The 19,304-nt window shown below is 40.0% G+C and overlaps 1 protein-coding gene across 3 annotated transcripts in view; it reads right to left on the reverse strand.

Annotated features, from left to right (window-relative positions):
- Window positions 1-1,870: 1,870 nt before the first annotated feature.
- Window positions 1,871-19,304, reverse strand: part of PPP2R5E (protein phosphatase 2 regulatory subunit B'epsilon) — a 150,824-nt gene continuing 133,390 nt past the window's right edge. For 2 of the 3 annotated variants that reach the window (XM_060620003.3, XM_060620002.3), the window contains exons 11-14: window positions 17,979-18,098; window positions 13,192-13,319; window positions 11,045-11,146; window positions 1,871-6,108 (exon numbers count right to left, since the gene is read on the reverse strand). In XM_060620003.3, coding sequence (XP_060475986.1) covers window positions 6,009-6,108; window positions 11,045-11,146; window positions 13,192-13,319; window positions 17,979-18,098 — 450 coding nt within the window. In that variant the 3' untranslated portion in view covers window positions 1,871-6,008. The remainder of the gene's footprint in view (window positions 6,109-11,044; window positions 11,147-13,191; window positions 13,320-17,978; window positions 18,099-19,304) is intronic. The other variant, XM_060620004.3, reaches the window with a different exon arrangement.

The following is a 19,304-nucleotide window of genomic DNA, read 5'->3' on the forward strand; positions in this document are numbered from 1 at the left end:
GAAACAACAGGACACACTATTTTCTTTTTGTAACATTTATCTATTTTTTGAGAGACAGAGACAGAGCATGAGCTGGGTAGGGGACAGAAAGAGAGGGGGAGTCACAGATTCCGAAGCAGGCTCCAGGCTCCAAGCTGTCAACACAGAGCCCGACGCGGGGCTCGAACCCATGAACCACGAGATCATGACCTGAGCCGAAGTCAGATGCTTAACCGACTGAACCACCCAGGTATCCCTAACAGGACACACTATTATATAAAGATCTGGGAAACAGGAATTGGACTGTATATTACTTTGCCTCCATTATTATAAATATTTATTTACAGGCAGGAGGCAATATTATACAAAGAATTAGATATTTCATTGAAATCAACTTAGATTTCTTTGAACCCTAAAATTCTTTACCAGTTTCTTTTCCTTGTAACTTACCAACAGGGTGATCTTCGGATGTTACAAATGGTTATGTTTTGAAATATAAAATTGCTGAATTTACAAGGATTTTTCCGTCCCCAAATCTGAACATGAAACATTAACTAACTCCACATAGTTCCAAATCTGATTTCATTAGCCAAGAGAGCAGATCACATCGAAATCAAATGCTTCACAAAGTATCCCATGGTTGATTAAAGAGGACACCCCTCTTGTCACATCACAGTGAGGTCTATGTCCCCTGCACTTGATTCTGAGCAGACCCCGTGACTCCTTGACCAATAAAATACGTCAGAAGTGATGCCATGACGGTCTTTGGGCACAGGCCTCAAAGAATTGGCAATTTACATTTCCTATCTCTTAGAATAATCGTTTTTAGAACCCAGTTGCCACCCTATAAGGAAGCCCAAGAAGGCCCATGTCTTGAAGAACTGAGGCCTCTGGCTGACCCCGAAGCCAACCACCAGCACCAACTTGCCAGCCATGTGAGTCCCAGCCACGTTGGAAGTGAATTCTCCTGCCCCACTTGATAAACCCAAGTCGACACTTGAGGAGCAGAGACAAGATGCCCTTGCCAAGCTCACCCAAACTGTAGACTTGTGAATGAAACAATGAACTGCTGGACCATGCCACTCAGTTTTGGAGTAGTTTGCCCATAAAGCAAAAGACGCTGGACCACTGCCCAACATTACATCCCCCTAATCATCTCAAGATGAAAGCCTGAACATACCAACGCCACTGCCTCATAACTAAGCGGATCAAATCTGTTATTTGTATGGTTCAAATGGCCACGGAGGACAGAAACAAACACACACACACCACCAGGCACCTGAAAACTCTTCGCTGCTTTATTAGGATGCACCCACAGTACAGAGCCTCTCAAATGGCTGTGAAAGGGGAAGGTTACATTTCTCTTTGGGAGCACCTTCATTTTTGTTTCTGTTACCACTCTGAAGAAAGTAAATCATTTTCAAAGAAAGACATCTTAAATTCCAAGTGTTTCAGACTCAGCTTGCATTTTGTTGTGTTTGAAAAGGAAGTAGCATATTTTAGCCAGAGCTGGAAGATTGTTTTGTGGCATTTGAACTTTGATGTGGATCAGAAGTCTTCACTGTCTGGTTAAACCAGTCTATAATTTTCATATGCAACTTTTCATATCAAAAATGTTTCATTTTTACCTCTGCCGACAAACAGATGCTGTTTTAAACACACACACACACACACACATACACACACACGCACACACAATTAAATTGAAAACCAATATGAACCACGGCATTTCTAACAGGGAACATAAACTTTTGCTGCCCTCTCCTGCTAAAACAATAGAATACTACAATACCAAAAGATTGATGAGGCTAAAGCGAAATTTTCAAACGAAAACCAATGGATATGTCATTCTCACGAGACCTCAATCAAAAATCAGACAACAACCAGAAAATGTATTGGTAATATTTATATTTGAAAGTTCCCCATTGATACATGAGGTCTGGATTACAACTTATTTACAATAAGTGATTTCAAAAAAAAAAAAAAGTAAAGAAAGAGAAGGAAGGGAGGGAACGGACAAGGTAGAAGGGAAGGAAGGCAGGAAGGAGGCAGGGCGGGGCGGGGGGAAGGGTGGGAAGGAGGAAGGGAAGAAAAGGAAACCTATATTCATAGACATCATAAACTGGGATGTTTATTTCCAAGAGAGAGATTACTGCTGCTATCGTGCACAGGAAGCAGCACAAATTAACATTCCACTAGATCAAAATTTGCTCAACTTTCTCTCAAGATGCACAATCCTTTTAGATTTTCAAAATTAAATACTGAGAAATATAAAACACATTGCCAATATGCCTACTACAAAAATCCTTTGTGGGTCACTCCTTAACTTCACTCAGAGAAGCAGCTGAGCCAGAATATAAAAATAAAAATATTGATGTGCAAATAAAACACCACTGATCATGTCTGGTGCCACCTTTCTGCTACAGGTGACACAACTTTGTGATAACATTGGTAATAGCATCAAAAGAGAGAATCTCTTCATTTCCTGGGCCAGCTCAGTGCACCTAATTAAAGGCAAAGGACAAAACAGAAGGGGGAAAGGAAACACAGAAAAACTCTGAAGACTTAAAAATGCCAGTAACATCCATACATCTTCCCTTTCCCACCCCCCGATCCCCACAAAAAAATAAAAAAGCTTTTAAAGCTCTAAATATACTTTTTTTTTTTTTCTTTCCATAGTGTGATTGAGCCTAGGGCTATACATTCTGGTATAGCAGGTGCAATTACAAGCAATTCCTGGCTCTTTCCTGGACTGTCCCACGCATAGAAGGAGGTACAAAATAAATTAAACCCTTCCATTTAGGCAAGCAAGCCCAAGATGAAGGAGCATAACCCTGCTTGTGAGTATCCAGCGGCATCGAGGGTATTAGTTATTTCTTACTTTTTTTATTTTTTATTTTATTTTATTTTTTATAAAAAACAGTCAGATGTCAGGGAGAGCAAAATATAATAAAATTTAAAGGAACAAAAACGCAACACGGGAGGGAAACAACTGGGGACCACTTGCACAACGAGAAAAGGAATGCATGCTTGATTCAAAGTATGAGATGGGTCAGTTCACTCACATGGTTGTTCTAGGCCCACAGCCTAAGACCTCGGCATCATTCTAAAACCACAGGGTTTGGTTTGATTTCGTTTTTTGTTTTTTGTGTTTTTTTTTTTCTTCCAAAGACACTCTTTATCCTATCCCTGAAACCAATATGGTAGGGATGAGGCTGGAGTGATCGTCACTCACTAACTACAATATTTGCTATTTAAAAAATATATTTATATATAGTTCTGGAAATTATGAAGCCAACAAAATAGAACACAAAGATGCATTTGTCACAATTAAGTCAGGCTGCAACAACAGCAGAAACGTGGGAAAGGACAGAGAGAGGGGGCTGCTGTGAATGCAGCAAGTACGGCCTTAACTATGTCACAGAGTGCAACAGTCAGGTCACCTCGGTTACTCTGCGCCACCGGACACAACATGACAGATGTCACATTGTCACTTTCGGTTTAAAAAAGGAAAGACAGCGTTTCTTCTCAGAAGTTGCCCTATACATTTTAGACATAAATTTATAATTGCTTCTGTACATATGTCTAAAATTCGGCTTTGTTCTTCTCAGTTTGGAATGGTCAACGTCCAGATTTAACATCAAGGGTATCTGTGCAGTCCTCACCTTTGCTCGGAGGCAGGGAGAGGTGCACGACAGGATCCTCGTTTTTCTCATCGCAAATGACTGCATTTCGTTGTAATGGGCAGAGAGTTCGTGAACCAGGGATTTTAAACGTCCTCTATCTAAAAAGATGAATTAATGGCAAACAAGTTTATACTGTCAAAAACAAATGAAATGCAGACTCAAAACTAACGGGGCTCAAATCAAAAGAGCTAAAGGAGATGATTTGTTACAAATTTATTTTTTATCTTTAGTGTTTGAACTTGCACCTTTGCTCCAGCACTTTTAAAGTAAGTTGTTTCATTTCAGCAGCCTCTGCCAGCTTTACATTGAATCCCCATTAATGTTCTTTAAAAAAAAAAAAAAAAAAAAAAAAAATCTTCATTCAATTAAACCATGTTGTGTTGGGTGTTGCATATGACTCTTTTACTGCTGTTTCTTTTTCAGAATTAACATAGCCAAGTTTTGTTTTTGTTTTACAAAGTTACTGAGATGACAATATCCATAATTAGCAGACTTTTTTACGCACAAACTGTGACCTGATAATCCTGAAACACTTAATAGGGGAGAAAGGTCAGCGGCTTTTATTTTCCTTTTTTTCTTGGAAACGATAAAACTGCATATTCTACTTTATATTTAAGTGGAAGGAAGAAAATATACAAGTCCATATTGATATTATATTTCTATTAAGAGCAACAACATTTCATATGTTCATGTTTCCTACTATCACAATTCAATACATGAACACAGAATCAGCCCTATGCCACGAATACTGCTGGAGGTGAAGGTTTAGGATTATCAACTCACTGCTGCCACGTCCATAACAAGCAAAAGCATCCTGAAAATAAATTCCAAAACACGTATCTTTCAGTACATAATAATGCAACCGCATCGGGTTAAGTACATACTGGACACAAATTTCATCAGCATCTTATCTCCCCAAGATGTAGTAAGATTCCTCTTTTAAATACAAAGCAGAGAGCCAATAAGGTATAGATCTATAATACAGCCCTAAATTTTGTTTTTGTTTTTTTCTTAAACAATTTGGTCACAATGCACCTTTGATATAAAAGCATTTTTAAACTTTATTATTAATACTCAGGACATTAGGGATTTCCAGATTTTTTTTTTCAGTAGCATTTGTAGAACCACTTTTGGTAACAAATACAGTAGTTAGGAATATGCATCCAATTCAGAATGCATAATAATGTTTATCCTGAATCCTTTCTGGCTAAAAACAGGGCTGGCGCTATGATGAGATATAGAACGAGAATCTACAAAAAACACTGTAATATGTTTGTTTTTTCCCAGAGGCTACATCCTCTTTTGCTGGAATACTTTATAAATACATATTAAAAAGTAAGGCAACAACTCCAAACAGTCCAAGCTGTTTGCTCAACTCTCTTCCCAATTAGATTCACAATCCTGGTGATCGATCTCATGGTTGTACTGTTTAGTGTTTGTCTTTCTTATTACAAAATGGTCCACAAGGATGTTTTCTGACATTTCTCAAACATCTCTGGTATGTGTGTTCAATGATGGATGCAACTAATACTGGTCAGGTACTGAAGCCTATGATGTCCCAGTACCTGTTTTCAAAGGATTCAAGACATTGATTTGGATCCACCATAAACTGGATGCATGAACCCAAAATTCCCTTCCCTACTATGTTTATCACCTCTTCTCTTTTACTCCTAATTTTAAAACTAAAGGAGTACCAGGACTACCTGGTTACTGGAAAGATGTTCACTCCAGTAAACAAAACTTTTACCAGGGACCTTCACAATTCATGGTCCCCTTCCACATGGACATTCAACTCATGAAGATGTGCAAAAGGAAAAGATGTTAAATTACAGTCAAGTTATCCAGAGGAGGATGTTATACAAACTGATAAGGAAATGACAGTTTTTTTTTTCTTCCATTACTATAAATACATTTAACAGCTTAGCAGAAAGACAAGCTAAATTTAAGATTGTTCACATTTGAAAATTGTTTCATACTCTCTGCTAAGGATAAATAAGGAATTCCTGATAATAGAATTTTAACATAGCAATTTCATCAACAGATCTCTGAAGACTGTTTTTTGTTTTTTTGTGTTTTTTTTTTTTTTTTTTTTTAAAGAGGGTTAGAACAATGATTATGTTTGCAAAGTTCTGAGAAGTCCATCTACTGTCCAAACTTTGGACTGAAGTCCTTTTTTTTTTTTTTTTCCTTTACTTAGAGACAGGTATATACAGTGCTGTTGTAATAATGAAACAAATGTGAAATCTACTGCAAAGGTGCACAATACAGAAAACTGTTCCTCCCATCTTCTACTACATAAATGTGTGACTCCACAGGTTAGTGATGCTGCTGTCGTTATTTCTGTTAAGTTGGAATTATGCCATCACGTCTAAGACCTCTCTTTAATTCCAGATCCTCCAGTTTTTTCCACAATTCTTCACGTTCCTTTTCTTTCTTTTTCTCACTGGGGAGAAAACAGAATACAAGGTAAACAACTAGGAAAGTCTGAAAAGATTACCTAACCGTAACTGCCCCTACTCTTCCCCCATGTGTATTTTAGAAGTAGTCTTTGAAAAGTTTGGTATTAAGCTTGTGGGTATTTCTTCATTTCGGTTTTTCTCTTGCTTTTTTTTTTTTTTCTTCATACTTACATACACAGAAACGTTGTATTAATGTACTGAGCAAGAGATGACAAGACTATTTTAAGATTTCAAATTAATATTCGTTTTTACTTAGCCTAACAATGAAAGTTAACTTCAAAATGACCAAGAAACAAAAATAGAGGTCACTTCTACGATCCAAAGACGCATTAAGCGATTTTTATTGGGGATCTAGTTAAAATCTAATTTTCTCTTTGCCTCCAAAGAGTTTCTCAAAAGGGATGCTAGGGATGATACTGATGCAGAGAAAGTAGTAGGTCAAGAAAATATACTTTCCCTTTATTATTATCTATTTTCCCTACACCATGTGTAGTAAATCCTTTAGCAGAATCTTGTTCTTGCAAGTATTAATCAACCACAAAATCCATGTTATTAACTTATTCTATACCTATATATACAACCAAATAAAATGTTCTTTCTTTTGTGACTTGAGTTGTAATAGTCTGGAAGGAACTTCGTTGACAGTATCATGAATCAAATGTTTAATGTTCCAAGCCTTCAAATTTGGCTCAATACCAATTTGACTGGTAAATTTGATAAATTTTACTAAAAAACTGGATGTCCAAAATAGGGTCAACAAATTTTTTTTTGCCAAGGACCTTTTATATCACCGTATTTTGATAAAAGAAAGGATGTTAATTTTAACATCAACCAGATAGAAATCACAAAATCAAGGAATATAGGACTATACCGTAAATTAAGTACATTCCCATTTATTAAAAATAATCCACCGCTATCCCTAGCTTTCTCATACTGTGATGAACCAGTAAACAGCAGACTCAGGTAAGAGTTGTGAATCTGATCCTTCCTGAAAATGGGGGCCCTGCCATCTCAGCCATGGGGATATGGTCCCTGTGCCACCTTAGCTAGCCAGGCCTTAACCTCAGTTACAGTACAGTATGCACTCAGGGAAATCCACACAGGTTAAGTGAAAGCTGTATATAATTCCAATGCCTCATATTTTTTAACGTCATCCCCAAGTTTTAAAAAAGTATTTGATATCTACGGCCATACAAATTAACCCCAATCTCTAGAAGTACTTAATTTTATATTCTCATTCCACTAGTCTTGAGGAAATATTTGATTCTGTAGTATAATAATTAATATTATCATTTCATAATTAATATTTTGATAATTTAGGCCTTTATGCTATGACTAGTGTCAGCTGTTTCAAATACAATCTGCACAATATGAATTCCAATGGGCATAACAATTTTTCCAACAGGTCTCTTTCTGGTAATTTTGACTCTAAGAATTATATCTGCAGGGCAATAGAGACTAGATTAGATGATCCTCCAATCATGAATTCCAAATTCTTAACTGTAAGTAAGCTGTTTGGTAAATTAATCATTTTTGGTTTTTCAGTAAGGTTTAGGAATAATATTAGGTCTAAATAAATGTTACCATAGAACACTGATGCCTTTTCATTTGGAGGGGGAAAAAGGTGTTAAGCAAGGGTTTAGGAACTTTTTAATTTTTAAAATTATTTATTTATTTTGAGAGAGTGTGTGTGAGCAGAAGAGGGGCAGAGAGAGAGAGAGAGAGAGAGAGAGAGAGAGAGAGAGAGAAAGAATTCCTATTAGGCTCCTCAGGTTCAGTGCACAAAGCCCGACGCAGGGCTGGAACCCACAAAACCATGGGCCACCCAGGGGTCCCAGGAACTTTCTCTGACTAAAACACAGGTTAAACATATGTTAGGTTCACATTGTCCTAATTTGAACTTTAAATTAAGTGCTGACATCATTAAAACACCCATCATCTTGTTCCTGAAGCATTTCATTCACATCTGTGATCAAGAGTTTTATGGCTGGGGCACCTGGGTGGCTCAGTCGGTTAAGCATCCAACTTTGGCTTAGGTCACAATCTCACGGTTCATGGGTTTGAGCCCCGGGTCAGGCTCTGTGCTGACAGCTCAGAGCCGGAGACTACTTTGGATTCTGTGTCTCCCTCTCTCTCTGCCCCTCCCCTGCTCACACTTTCTCTTGGTCTCTCAAAAATAAATAAATAAACGTTAAAAAAAATAAAAGTTTTATGGCATTCAATACAATTTGTCCTGTGGAGCTTTCTTCCAGATGAGTTTTATGCTGACTTATTATACATCTTTTATACTGACAACTTTACCTTCAAATATTCTAAATATTTCTGATGTAGTTTACTGTCATTCCATTCTTTCCTACTTTTTTCTCTCTCTGTAGGTGGGAATTTTAAAGCTTAACCATACTGTCATGCTAGGATTACTGTCAAATTCTCTTCCAATTTCAATTTCACATCGCACTAATGTTAGCATATGCATATAACAATGCTAGTTATTTCTTCCACTCACCATTTCCAGGTTTGTAATACTTAAAAAATTTATCTAAACTGAAACACTTAAACTTGGTGCCATCCAGAAGTAAACTCTTCCATTTAGCTCTTCTCTAACAGTACCAAATAAATCTCTTTCTTCCCTTTCCCTAGTCTCACATCCAGGGAGCAGCCAATGTTTCCATCTATTCAGTACAATCTTCTATTGATCGTTTAACAAAACATTACCCTTACTTTAAAAAAGTCCTTCTTTCATTAAAAAAAAGTCCGGGGCGCCTGGTTAAGCGACCGACTTCGGCTCAGGTCATGATCTTGCCGTTTCCGAGTTCGAGCCTCGCATCGGGCTCTCTGCTGACAGCTCAGAGCCTGGAGCCGGTTTCAGATTCTGTGCCTCCCTCTCTCTCTCTGCCCCTTGCCCACTCGTGCTCTGTCTTTCTCTCTCAAAAACAAATAAAGGTTAAAAAAAAATTTTTTTTTTTTTTTTAAAGTCCACTCATGGTAAGTCACTCTAATACACCAGATCTTCAGAATCAACTTCACCAAGTCTATTCCTGGGCCCCTTGGTCAATAGGTATCTTTTTCAAGGATTTGGTCTATTTAGTTTAAATGATAAGCTACCAAAATTCAATACATATGAATTAATTTAATTCAATTTGAATATTTTAGAAATAAGGTCTTTATTTCTCTTAATGGGATTCTACAGATTTTTCTTTCATCCTTATTGAAAGAGGATAATAACTACGGGTTTTCAGTTGCTATAAAAGAAAAGGACATTATGTAAAACACACTCTTTAATGGTACGCCACAGTATGAGAATGTGCCCTTTATTTCCTCTACTTAAATAACACTTTTAAATAAAGACTTTAAGAGTTTGAGCCAAGGAGGGTTATAAACGTAATAATTTACAACAACTGTAAACAGTTAAATTGAAAGTTCCTTAAATTACAAATATGGCACAACATATCCCATAAGTGATATTTATCCCAATATTGTATAAAATACCCCAGACTCTTCTGCCTACAGGCAAACCACTTGCCATATTCCATAATTAAATTTGCTTTTCAATATAACCACATCCTGGTAATTTTTTTTAAAAAATCACTATGATAGTCCTCTGCCCCGCCACCAAACCTTTCCCCTCATTGCTCTTTTTATCAGTAAAATGCAAGTAACACATGCAAAATCAGGCAAAGCAAAGAAGCAAGGGAACCACACATAGCTCTGTTCAGGAGGTTCAGCAAGGTCTTGGGTCTGAATGCTCATACACACCCCTGGGATCTTCTAAAGTCCATAGTATACAAAGTCCATACTATACAAAGCTGACATTTGCTTCTGGATCAAAGCGAAACCAGAAGCCCAACTACTAACAAGCTCTCTAGACCTTCCTCAAGTTCTCCAAGTATATCGATGTCAAGATCTGAATATTTGCATCCCATCCTGCCCAAAATTCTTAGGTTGAGATCCTCACCTTCAAAGGTGATGGGTTCAGTAGCTAGCCTCTGGGGAGAAGATTAGGTCATGAAGGTGGGGCCCTCATGAAAGGTATTAGTGACCTTGTAAAAAAGATCCCACAGAGATTCCCTGTCCCTTCTATCATGTGAAGACACAGTGAGAAGGTGCTGGCTATGAATCAGAAATGAGGGCCCTTATCTACCATGCTGGCACCATAATCTTGGCTTCCTGCCTCCAGAACTCAGAGAAATACATTTCTGTTGTTTATAAGCTACCCATAAAACACCCGTATGTGGGATTTTGTTAGAGCAAACCAAACGGACCAAGACAAACTCTTTTAGAAAGTCGGACATGTTGAACAAGAAATAATGAAGTTGAAAAATCACATATAAATGAAATCAAGAAAGGCTTTACTAAGCCATAAGCATTTATGTAAAGAATTCAACTGGTTTTTGCTCCCTTTTGGTCGCAAACATTTCAAAATTTGTATAATACCAGACTCTTCACCTCCATGTTCTTTTCACTGTCCTTTACATCCTAATGAATTTGTTGTGTTCTAGAGCAGAAAGTAAGTTCTGGGCCAAAGAGCTAAACAAAAATGGTGCCTCACCCCTCTTGCTGGAGCGAAGTATACAAGATCTGCCCAATTCTAGCTCAAATAATGGGAGTGAACCTGGATGGCAAACTACCTGATGGATTCCTTAAATGGGCCCGAAATACCAGTTACATGCCAGGCCCTTAACTCTGAGGTAGAAGAGACACATGACTGAAGGGAAGGAGGAAAGCAGCCTTTCTCAAACTGACCCTTTGCTCCCTAGTGGCACACCAATAAAGACACAGCAAATGAGCATGCAAAAGTGAACACAGAAAGAAATAAAAGTGTGTTGCTTATGATTTCGGGTGCGATCGGGCAACTGCGACAAAGAGCAAGGAGAGAATTCAACAGTTTTGTGCACAGCTGACAAAAAAGCTTTAAAAAGTTACCGCTGACGATCTGACTTGTATGTGGCTGTCAGCTCATCAAACATGGTGCTGTTCATCTCCATAAATGCCTTCAACACATTATACACTAGCGCCACGATAGCCCTGGGAAGCACAGAGACAAGAGAACACGTTGGTTAGTCTTACATAATGGGAGCTGCATGGAAAGAGGGAGAGCGGAACCTGTGTCTGAATGAGCTCCTTGTACTGCAAAATCTCCATCCCTTTTCAGTTGCCACAACTAGAAACGACCTACAGTTCATTTCCACACCAAGAGAGTTCCATTCTTCACTGCTCCAGGCAAGATATCTTTCGGAGGGGTTGGCAGAATTAGAGAAAGAAAAATCTAATTCTGCCCTTCTAATTATTGGTACCCAGAATAGACTTGTCTGTGGGCACTTATTAACTTCATTTAATACAAAGGCAAGAATAAAAATAAAGCAACTTCACCCTAAAAAGGAGCACCTGTGGTAGGACTAACCTTAGAGACCAGAATTTGCACAGAATTTTATTTTTAAAGTGATAATATACATAATTCATCAAAATCAAAAGCTGTTCTCATGGAAACAAATATGTATGTTATTCATATTCAAAGACAGGATGCCGAACCCCTGTAAGTTGGGCAGTTTAATGAGTTGAGTTTCTATTTGTGATCTGGTTCAGTCCATCCACTCCTGCTAAGTTCCCTCGCCAACCCAACACATGTGTCGCTGAGGTGACCGGCAAGCTGGTGATGGCTGCTGTTAGCTGTGGAACATAGCTAAATGGCCAAAATGGCGGCACATAGATTCATCAAGTGGAAGAATAAGCTCTTGACGTCTTCAGGACTATGCCCATGATGGGCTTGATATCTTCAGACTAGAGTCTAAACAGCACTGCCCTTTGCAAAAATGCCCATTACTTCTGTTTTGCAACAAATCTGCTACCAACACCACTGAAGAAGGCACTGGTAAAAGTCAGGCCATAGGTCAAAAAAACCGTGGGTTTGATGTTCCAAAACATAAATGTACCTGCTGTGTCGTTCTGCCCTGTGCCTATTAAAAGGAAAACTTAAGCTCCCTTCTGTTGAGGGAAATGACCTTCTCACATACAATGGATAGTGATGGAGAAGAGCCAAATACAGTACACTGAGCAGCTACAGACACTTGCCAAAACCACTCTCTACGTCCCCAAGAGACTACCTGCATAATGAGAATTATTTACCAGTTCTTTATTTTTATGAGTTTTAATAACAAAATTTGGCAAATTTGAAAAATAAGAAATGTAATATTTTACAGTTGTATGCAAAACTTCTAAACGCATACTAGGAATATACTTAATTACATCTTACTAATATCTAATACCACACTAAATTTTCTTTCTATTCCAGAGACACATGTAAAGCCATTCAAATACAGAATGCTTTAACCTTCATAGGACTAGATGTTAAACATCTCCTTCAGTGATTTTAAACTTGTCTTCCTAGAGAACATTTGTAATGACAGACTTGGGTTTTTAAGAAATGGATCGTGCTAAAATGCAAATCAATTCAAAGCACTTTCCTCCTTAGGACTCCTTAGTATTTCCTTATCATCCACTGGTGAAGGTTCATGTGTGGGGGGGGGGGAAGGTGAACTCTCCCTTTTCACCCCATCTTCTAGCCACCTCCCCAAAAGACCTGGTAATTTAGCCCTCCCAAACTTACAGGTTTCAGAACCTGACAGGTGCTTTTTATGTGTTTGTGCCTTTTAATGTGATGATGAGACTCACTATGAAAGGGCTTCCCCGTCCCATCCACCTGCCACATTGCTTTAAGAATCCTTTTGAGCATTACCCCCTCGTCAATGTCAGCAACCCTCGCCTCTCACTTCAGACCACCCCCAAAAAAGCTCTGCTACATTCACAGACAAGTCAGGAGCCCCTCATGGAAGCAGAGATTTTAATGTAACTGCACTTAAAAAACACTGTTTTATAAAATATGTTTACTTGTGGATCTCCCCAACCAGTTATTGAATTTCTAAAGGACAGGAGTTTTCACATATCTGTCTTCACCAACAGGCACAGCATCTGGCACATGGCAAGACTTTATTAAGCAAAAGAGAAAGAGGGAGGGAGAGAGGGAAGGGCGAGGAGGGAGAATAGGAAGAAGAGGGGAGAAACTGAAAACCTACGGATTCCAATGTTCTTTTGAAATCCTATAAAGACTGGAAAACATGATGGGAAGGATGACATTCGAGTTTTCTTCTATCAAACTCATGATGTATTCATTATTCCAATAATACAGTGCCCTTTCTGCCACCTTTAAAAAGGAAAAGAAAAAGAAAATATTAAGAGAGCAAAAAAGACAGATAAAACAAAATTAAAATCTCTCCAAACAAAAATATTTTAAGACTATTTTTATATCATTCAATCAAATGTGAAATTAAGTATTAATCACACTTTACATTGTTGTGGATTTCAAATCTTTTAGAGAGTTCCCAAAAGGTTCATCAATTAGGGGAAGGAAAAAAGTTTCCCTACCTATTATTTCTCTGTATTCTCCTTCAATACTGCCCATTTCATCTGAGCTCACATCTTCCCTCCCAACACTCCAAACACCTTTCCTCTCTAATGCACACTGCCTTCCCCAAGTCTTCAACTCTCTTCTGGCTCCCTTCTTTCATCCTACACACTTCAGACCAACCCCAGGGCCCGGCACGTGGCTGACATTCGGCCACCAGCTGCTGAGAAACACCCAGCTGCCCGTCCCCGCAGGCCAGTCACATTTGCTCAGCTCGTCCCCTGGCCCAGCCACTGTGCCAACACTGCACACAGGGCGTCCCATCCTTGCCACCGTCCGAGGAGTAAGGTCATGTGCTCCTTGCAGAGATGGAGACACTGAGTCTCAGAGAGGCTAACAACCTGGCAAGCTCACATTGCCAGTAAATGGTGAGCACTGGGACTCCAGGCTCGTGACCACACTCTTTCCACAGTTTATTTCTGGTCTCTTCCTTTGAACTACATCAGCCAGGAGAAAGTCACTCAGTTCCTGGACTTAGGGACACTGGCTATGCAGACGCCTGCTTGCTATGTCAGGTCCCTTTTCTCTGACCACCATGCTAGCCAATGGACTCTATGAATTCAAAGGAAGGCAAAAAAAATAACCTAAACAATCTCAAAAGGAACCTAAAATAAGAATAACCAAACCCCAAATCTCAAAAAGGCTAAAATCTTGACAAGGGTGCTTTTTAGAGTTGGAGAAAAAGAAAAAAAGAGTGGCTTCTTTCATTCAGAGGGATTAAAAAATTACATTCTAATTTAATGAATTAAATTTACATTAAATTTAAATTTAATAATTTAATGAAATGGTACAAGATGTACCCACCAATAGACTCTGAGAAATTAAGCCTTTCCATTTACATTATTCAACTTGCTTCAAAAAAAAATCCCGGGCCTCATGAGGCACTAGACCCTGAGAGTACAAAGAAGACAGTCATTATTGAATATTTAGTACATGCCAGGCACCGTGCTACGTGTTTCACACACACACGACCTTATTGAATCCTCATGACCTCACGATGGCACAAGCGCCATCATTTCCATTTTGCAAATGAGGAAAATAGAGCCCAGAGTATATAAGCCATTGCCTCAAATCCACATGGCTAGTAAGTGGCAGGTTCCAAAGTCCCTGCTCTTAACTTCTTTACTCTGTTATCCCCTTGGAGCTCATATGCCAGCAGGGGAAGCAGGGATCTACGGGCCTATCCTATGTAACCCGTGACAGATGCTGTACCGATAAAGAAGAAACAAAGAGCCCGAGGAAAGAGTGGAATGAACAATCTGGATGACCTGAGGGAGAGGAGGAGTAGCAGCAATGTAACACAGGCAGTAGCATCTAAATGGGGCTCTGAAGGATGAAGCAAAGAAGGATAAGGTGGAGGGAATCACAGGAAAGGACGGCAGAAGTGCTAACATGGACGATGGGTCTAGAAACCGTGAAGCACAAGGCGTGGCTGAGGCAGGCAGAGCCAAGGACAAGAGGAGGAACAGGGTTGAGGCTGCTCTGAAACTTACAACCAAAGGGAAGAACTTTTAAAGAGCCCACCAGAGTATGCTGGTACAAAAGGAGAAACCTAGGATTTACCTACATCCAATTACAAGTCTAATGTTTACCTGCTACTTAATGCTAACAAGTATTTTAATGGATGTATGTGTTACTATGCAAAATCACTTACAGAAAGTCAGTATCCAGCAAAGCCCCTTAAAGAGGAAAGGCAATGCTTATGCAAAGCAAAAATTAGCATGTCTAACACTAGGACAGAACCACTAGTTTCCTGGGACCCACGGTCCTCCTTGCACATGGAGTGGTCTCTAGTGGGAGCCGTCTGACCTCCATGCCACACGGTGGGCAAGTAGTGAAAGGCATGTGACTACACACAGTGGCGCTTGAAAAATGTTTGCTGGATACACCAAGGAACACTTAGGAAATGAATAAATAAGAACCTCTTTGGGGCACCTGGGTGTCTCAGTTGGTTAAACGTCCGGCTCTTGGTTTCAGCTCAGGCCATGATCTCATGGTTTGTGAGATCGAGCCCTGAGTCGGACTCTGCGCTGACACCACGGAGCCCACCTGGAATTCTGTCTCTCTCCCTCTCTCTGCCCCTCCCCAGCTCGTGTGCAAGTACGCACTCTATCTCAAAATAAATAAACATTTTAAAAATAAAAAAAAAATGAAAAGAAAGAAAAAGAAGAACCTCTTTACTGTCCTTCTTTCTTTAGTTCTAAGTCTTACTTCTGTCAAATAATTTTGAATTATTTTTTCTTTCTGTTATGGACTACACTGCCTCCCCCCACCAACCCCCCCCCCCCCCGGCCAAATTCATATGTTGAAGCTCTAACCCTCAGTGTGGGTGTATTTGGAGACAGGACTTTTAGGAGGTACTTAAGGTTAAAAGAAGTCATAAGGGCGGGGTCCTAATCCAATAGGCTTGGTGGTCTTAAGAGGAGGAAGAGAGAGATCTTCTCTCTCCTCACACACACACCAAAGAAAGGCCATGTGAGGACACAGCAAGAAGGCAGCCAGCCATCTGCAGGCCAGAAAGGGAGCCCTCACCAGAAGCAGGCCAGGCCGACACTCTGATCTCAGACTTCCAGCCTCCACAACTGTGAGAAATACATTTCTGTGGTTTAAGCCACATGGTCTGTGGTGTTTTGTTATAGAAGCCTCCTGTGATCTGAATGCCTGTGTCCCCACAAAACTCATATGTTGAGATCCTAACCCCCAAAGACGATGGTATGAGTACAGGGGGCCTTTGAAAGGTACTTAATGTTGTAAGAATGGAGCCCTCATGAATGGGGTTAGTGCTTATACAATAGCACTGATAAGTAAGGATACAAGAAATCTGCAACTCCGAAGAGAGGCCTCACTCAACTGCGCCGGTACCCTGATCTCACACTTCCGGCCTCCAGAAACACAGAAATAAATTTCTCCTGTTCATTAGCCACCCAGTCTGTGGTACTTTGTTACAGAAGCCTGAATGGACATAGCAGTAGCTGACTAGACATTGTCTCCTTTCTAAAGCTTCTGAGCATCATTTAAGGCTCCCTGGTGATCTTAAAAGACATTTGCGGGGGGGGGGGGGGGGGGGGTAGAAAAAAGAAAAAAGGGGAGAGGGAGAGAGAGAGAGAGGGAGAGAGAGAGAGAGAATGAGTGTGTGTGTCAGTCAGTTCTGGTCCTTGCGTTCTACAATGTCGAACGTCCTGATGAAAACTGAAAAGTAAGCTAGACAATCCAGAAGCCTGAGCACTCAGGCCATGCGTAATATGCAAACACCGACACAGTATCCTGCAATTGTGTTTTGGTTTGTTTATCTGGACATGTGTTGTATCATCTGAATGCAACGTAACGGTTCATATAAATGGCTTCCACTTTTTTTTTCTCTGGGTTGGCTTTGTGGTATAATTGCTAGACTGTCACAAGATCATTGCCTTAACATGCTAACATGTCTTTGGGTCAAAAATTAAAACGACAACTACAGCCAATTGTCTCCTACCTACTCAGGATACCGACAGCTCAGGGGAAAAGTTCACCATCGAGTCTACCATGTTAACAGTGTGTGATTCTGTGCTACCAGCTACAATCTGAACAATCTGTTCTGGTCAACAGGCAGCACCTAAACAGTCAATCTTCAAGGTCTGTGATTTGGACCTTGGTGAAACAGTGAAAGGGCATAAAACCTAACATGTTTTCGCTCCAGGTCACCCCTTCCCTCTTGTGTGGGTTCTGCAGCACTGTGGCAATGGGCCCAGTTGAGGAAAAGGTGGCTGGGTTCGCTTCCCTGTGATTCCCCCAGAGTGGCCACAAGGAGGCAGAGTGGTGCCACAGGAAGGTCACCAACGTTCACAAGAAGCTACACTGAAGGGACTCACCTGCTTATGAACTCGGGGCCCTGAGCAAATCATTCTCTGAATTTCAATTTTTTCTTCTAGAACACAGCAGGCAGGGAGGGTGAGGGGGTGGGGAGAGCCCCGTAGGATAATTTGAAGTTTACAAAGAATGCACGTAAAGCATCTAGCACAGTACAGAATGTGTGTGTTCTGTCTCTTAAGCTTTATTTCGCATTCTCTCTTACACTCTGCAGGAACCCTACCAGTCCACCCCTTACTCAGCCATTTTACTGGAGACAAATTACTTTACCACTTCGAACTTCAGTGTTCACATCTGTAAAACTCGTAATGCCCTCCTTGCAGAGTGATCATGAACACTGAAGTCACTAGACAGAAAGCATCATCACGGTGGCTGTCCTATTACAGGTGTTCAACATAGAGGAGGTCATTATTAAAATTATTATCATAGGAGAAAATAGCAAATAAAAAACAACAGGTAGCTAGTGTCCATTACATTTCTTTCAATACAAATAAAATTTTACCAAATAACATATGTTGCACAGGCCACTCTGGCTCATCCTCTATTACTAACCTGAAAATGGGGGCTAGATACACATTTGGCAATTTGTTTAAACAAAGGTTCTTGGATTTTAACAAACTGGGAGGGTTCGATCACATCCAATATTTCTTCCAGCTCCCCAAGGAACATGACCTGTAAGTACATACAAAACGCAAAACCTCAGGTACTTCGTTAAAAAATCCAAATGAATGATGAGGAGTCATGAGAGTTTGTAATGTTTTAAGAAAAATTTACACATAAAACCAAACAGGAAAAAATTAGGCATTGTCTTACGTTAGATGTTCACTTCATAAAGAATTCACCAGAGGGTACTTATGAAAAGCAAAGTCCCTATAGCTTTGAAAATATGATTCCATTTACTTTGGAAAAATTCCTCTATGTGCTACATCTAACCCAGAAAGGGGGGGGGAGGGGGGAGGGGGCACTTACATGTGGCGGCAGGGCCCTTGGGAAACAGCAATGTCCCTGGGGCTCTCCCCTCTTTTGCTCTCACCTAGCTAGCATCTGCCTCCCTACTCTTATTTTTCAAACAGTGGGAAAAGCGGTCCTCCTGCATGATGAACAAAGGTCCACAGTGGCGCATGCAGGTATCTGCTAAGTGTTTCAGCCCCTGCTATGTGCTAGGTGCTCCCGTAGGATTCACCAGTTAACAGAGACGGAGAGACACAAATGAGCAGCTTCACCCCCATGCAGGTACCATTTTAATCCCATTAGCACGCACTGAGCCCATCTCCTCGCCTCTACACACTTACGTACAACACACACGTAAGCGCGCACAACTGCCCACCATAAAGCACAATGAGTCTCAGCCTCGGCACTATGTGTCTCAAGAAACTGAGCTTTTAGATCACAAAATGGAGCCAAATCAATAGCACAGTCGACTGTTTTAAATACAACGGAAAACTTACAGAGAAATAAAAAAGAGTTACCCATTTAGGCACGGAAAAATAATTACCTTAAAAAAAATTAACTATGCAATTAAAATACGACATATGACAACGTTTTCAAATCTTCAGGTGCATCTGGACAGCAATGTACAGTTTAATTTTGTCTAACAGGTATTAAAAAGTCAGATGACTTCTTGAAATTGTATAAAGTAGGGTTTTGGAGAATTGAAACTGATTTGAAAAGGAGGGTATTTCTGTTAAAAGTAATACAAAGTAGGCAGCTGACTCTTGCCATTTGTCAAGACACATAGAGGAGTTCTCCCCCAAGTCTCCCAAAATGTCAAGCTAACAGATGACCTTTCCTGCTGGGCCATTTTCCACATGGTTTCTATAGAAGAGTGAGTGCAGGTCTGGCACCCAGCGAGGCTCACAGCTAAGCTAAGAGACTTCC

Source organism: Panthera onca, chromosome B3 (genome assembly GCF_046562875.1).
Source record: "Panthera onca isolate mPanOnc1 chromosome B3, mPanOnc1 haplotype 2, whole genome shotgun sequence".
Lineage (NCBI taxonomy): Eukaryota > Metazoa > Chordata > Mammalia > Carnivora > Felidae > Panthera > Panthera onca.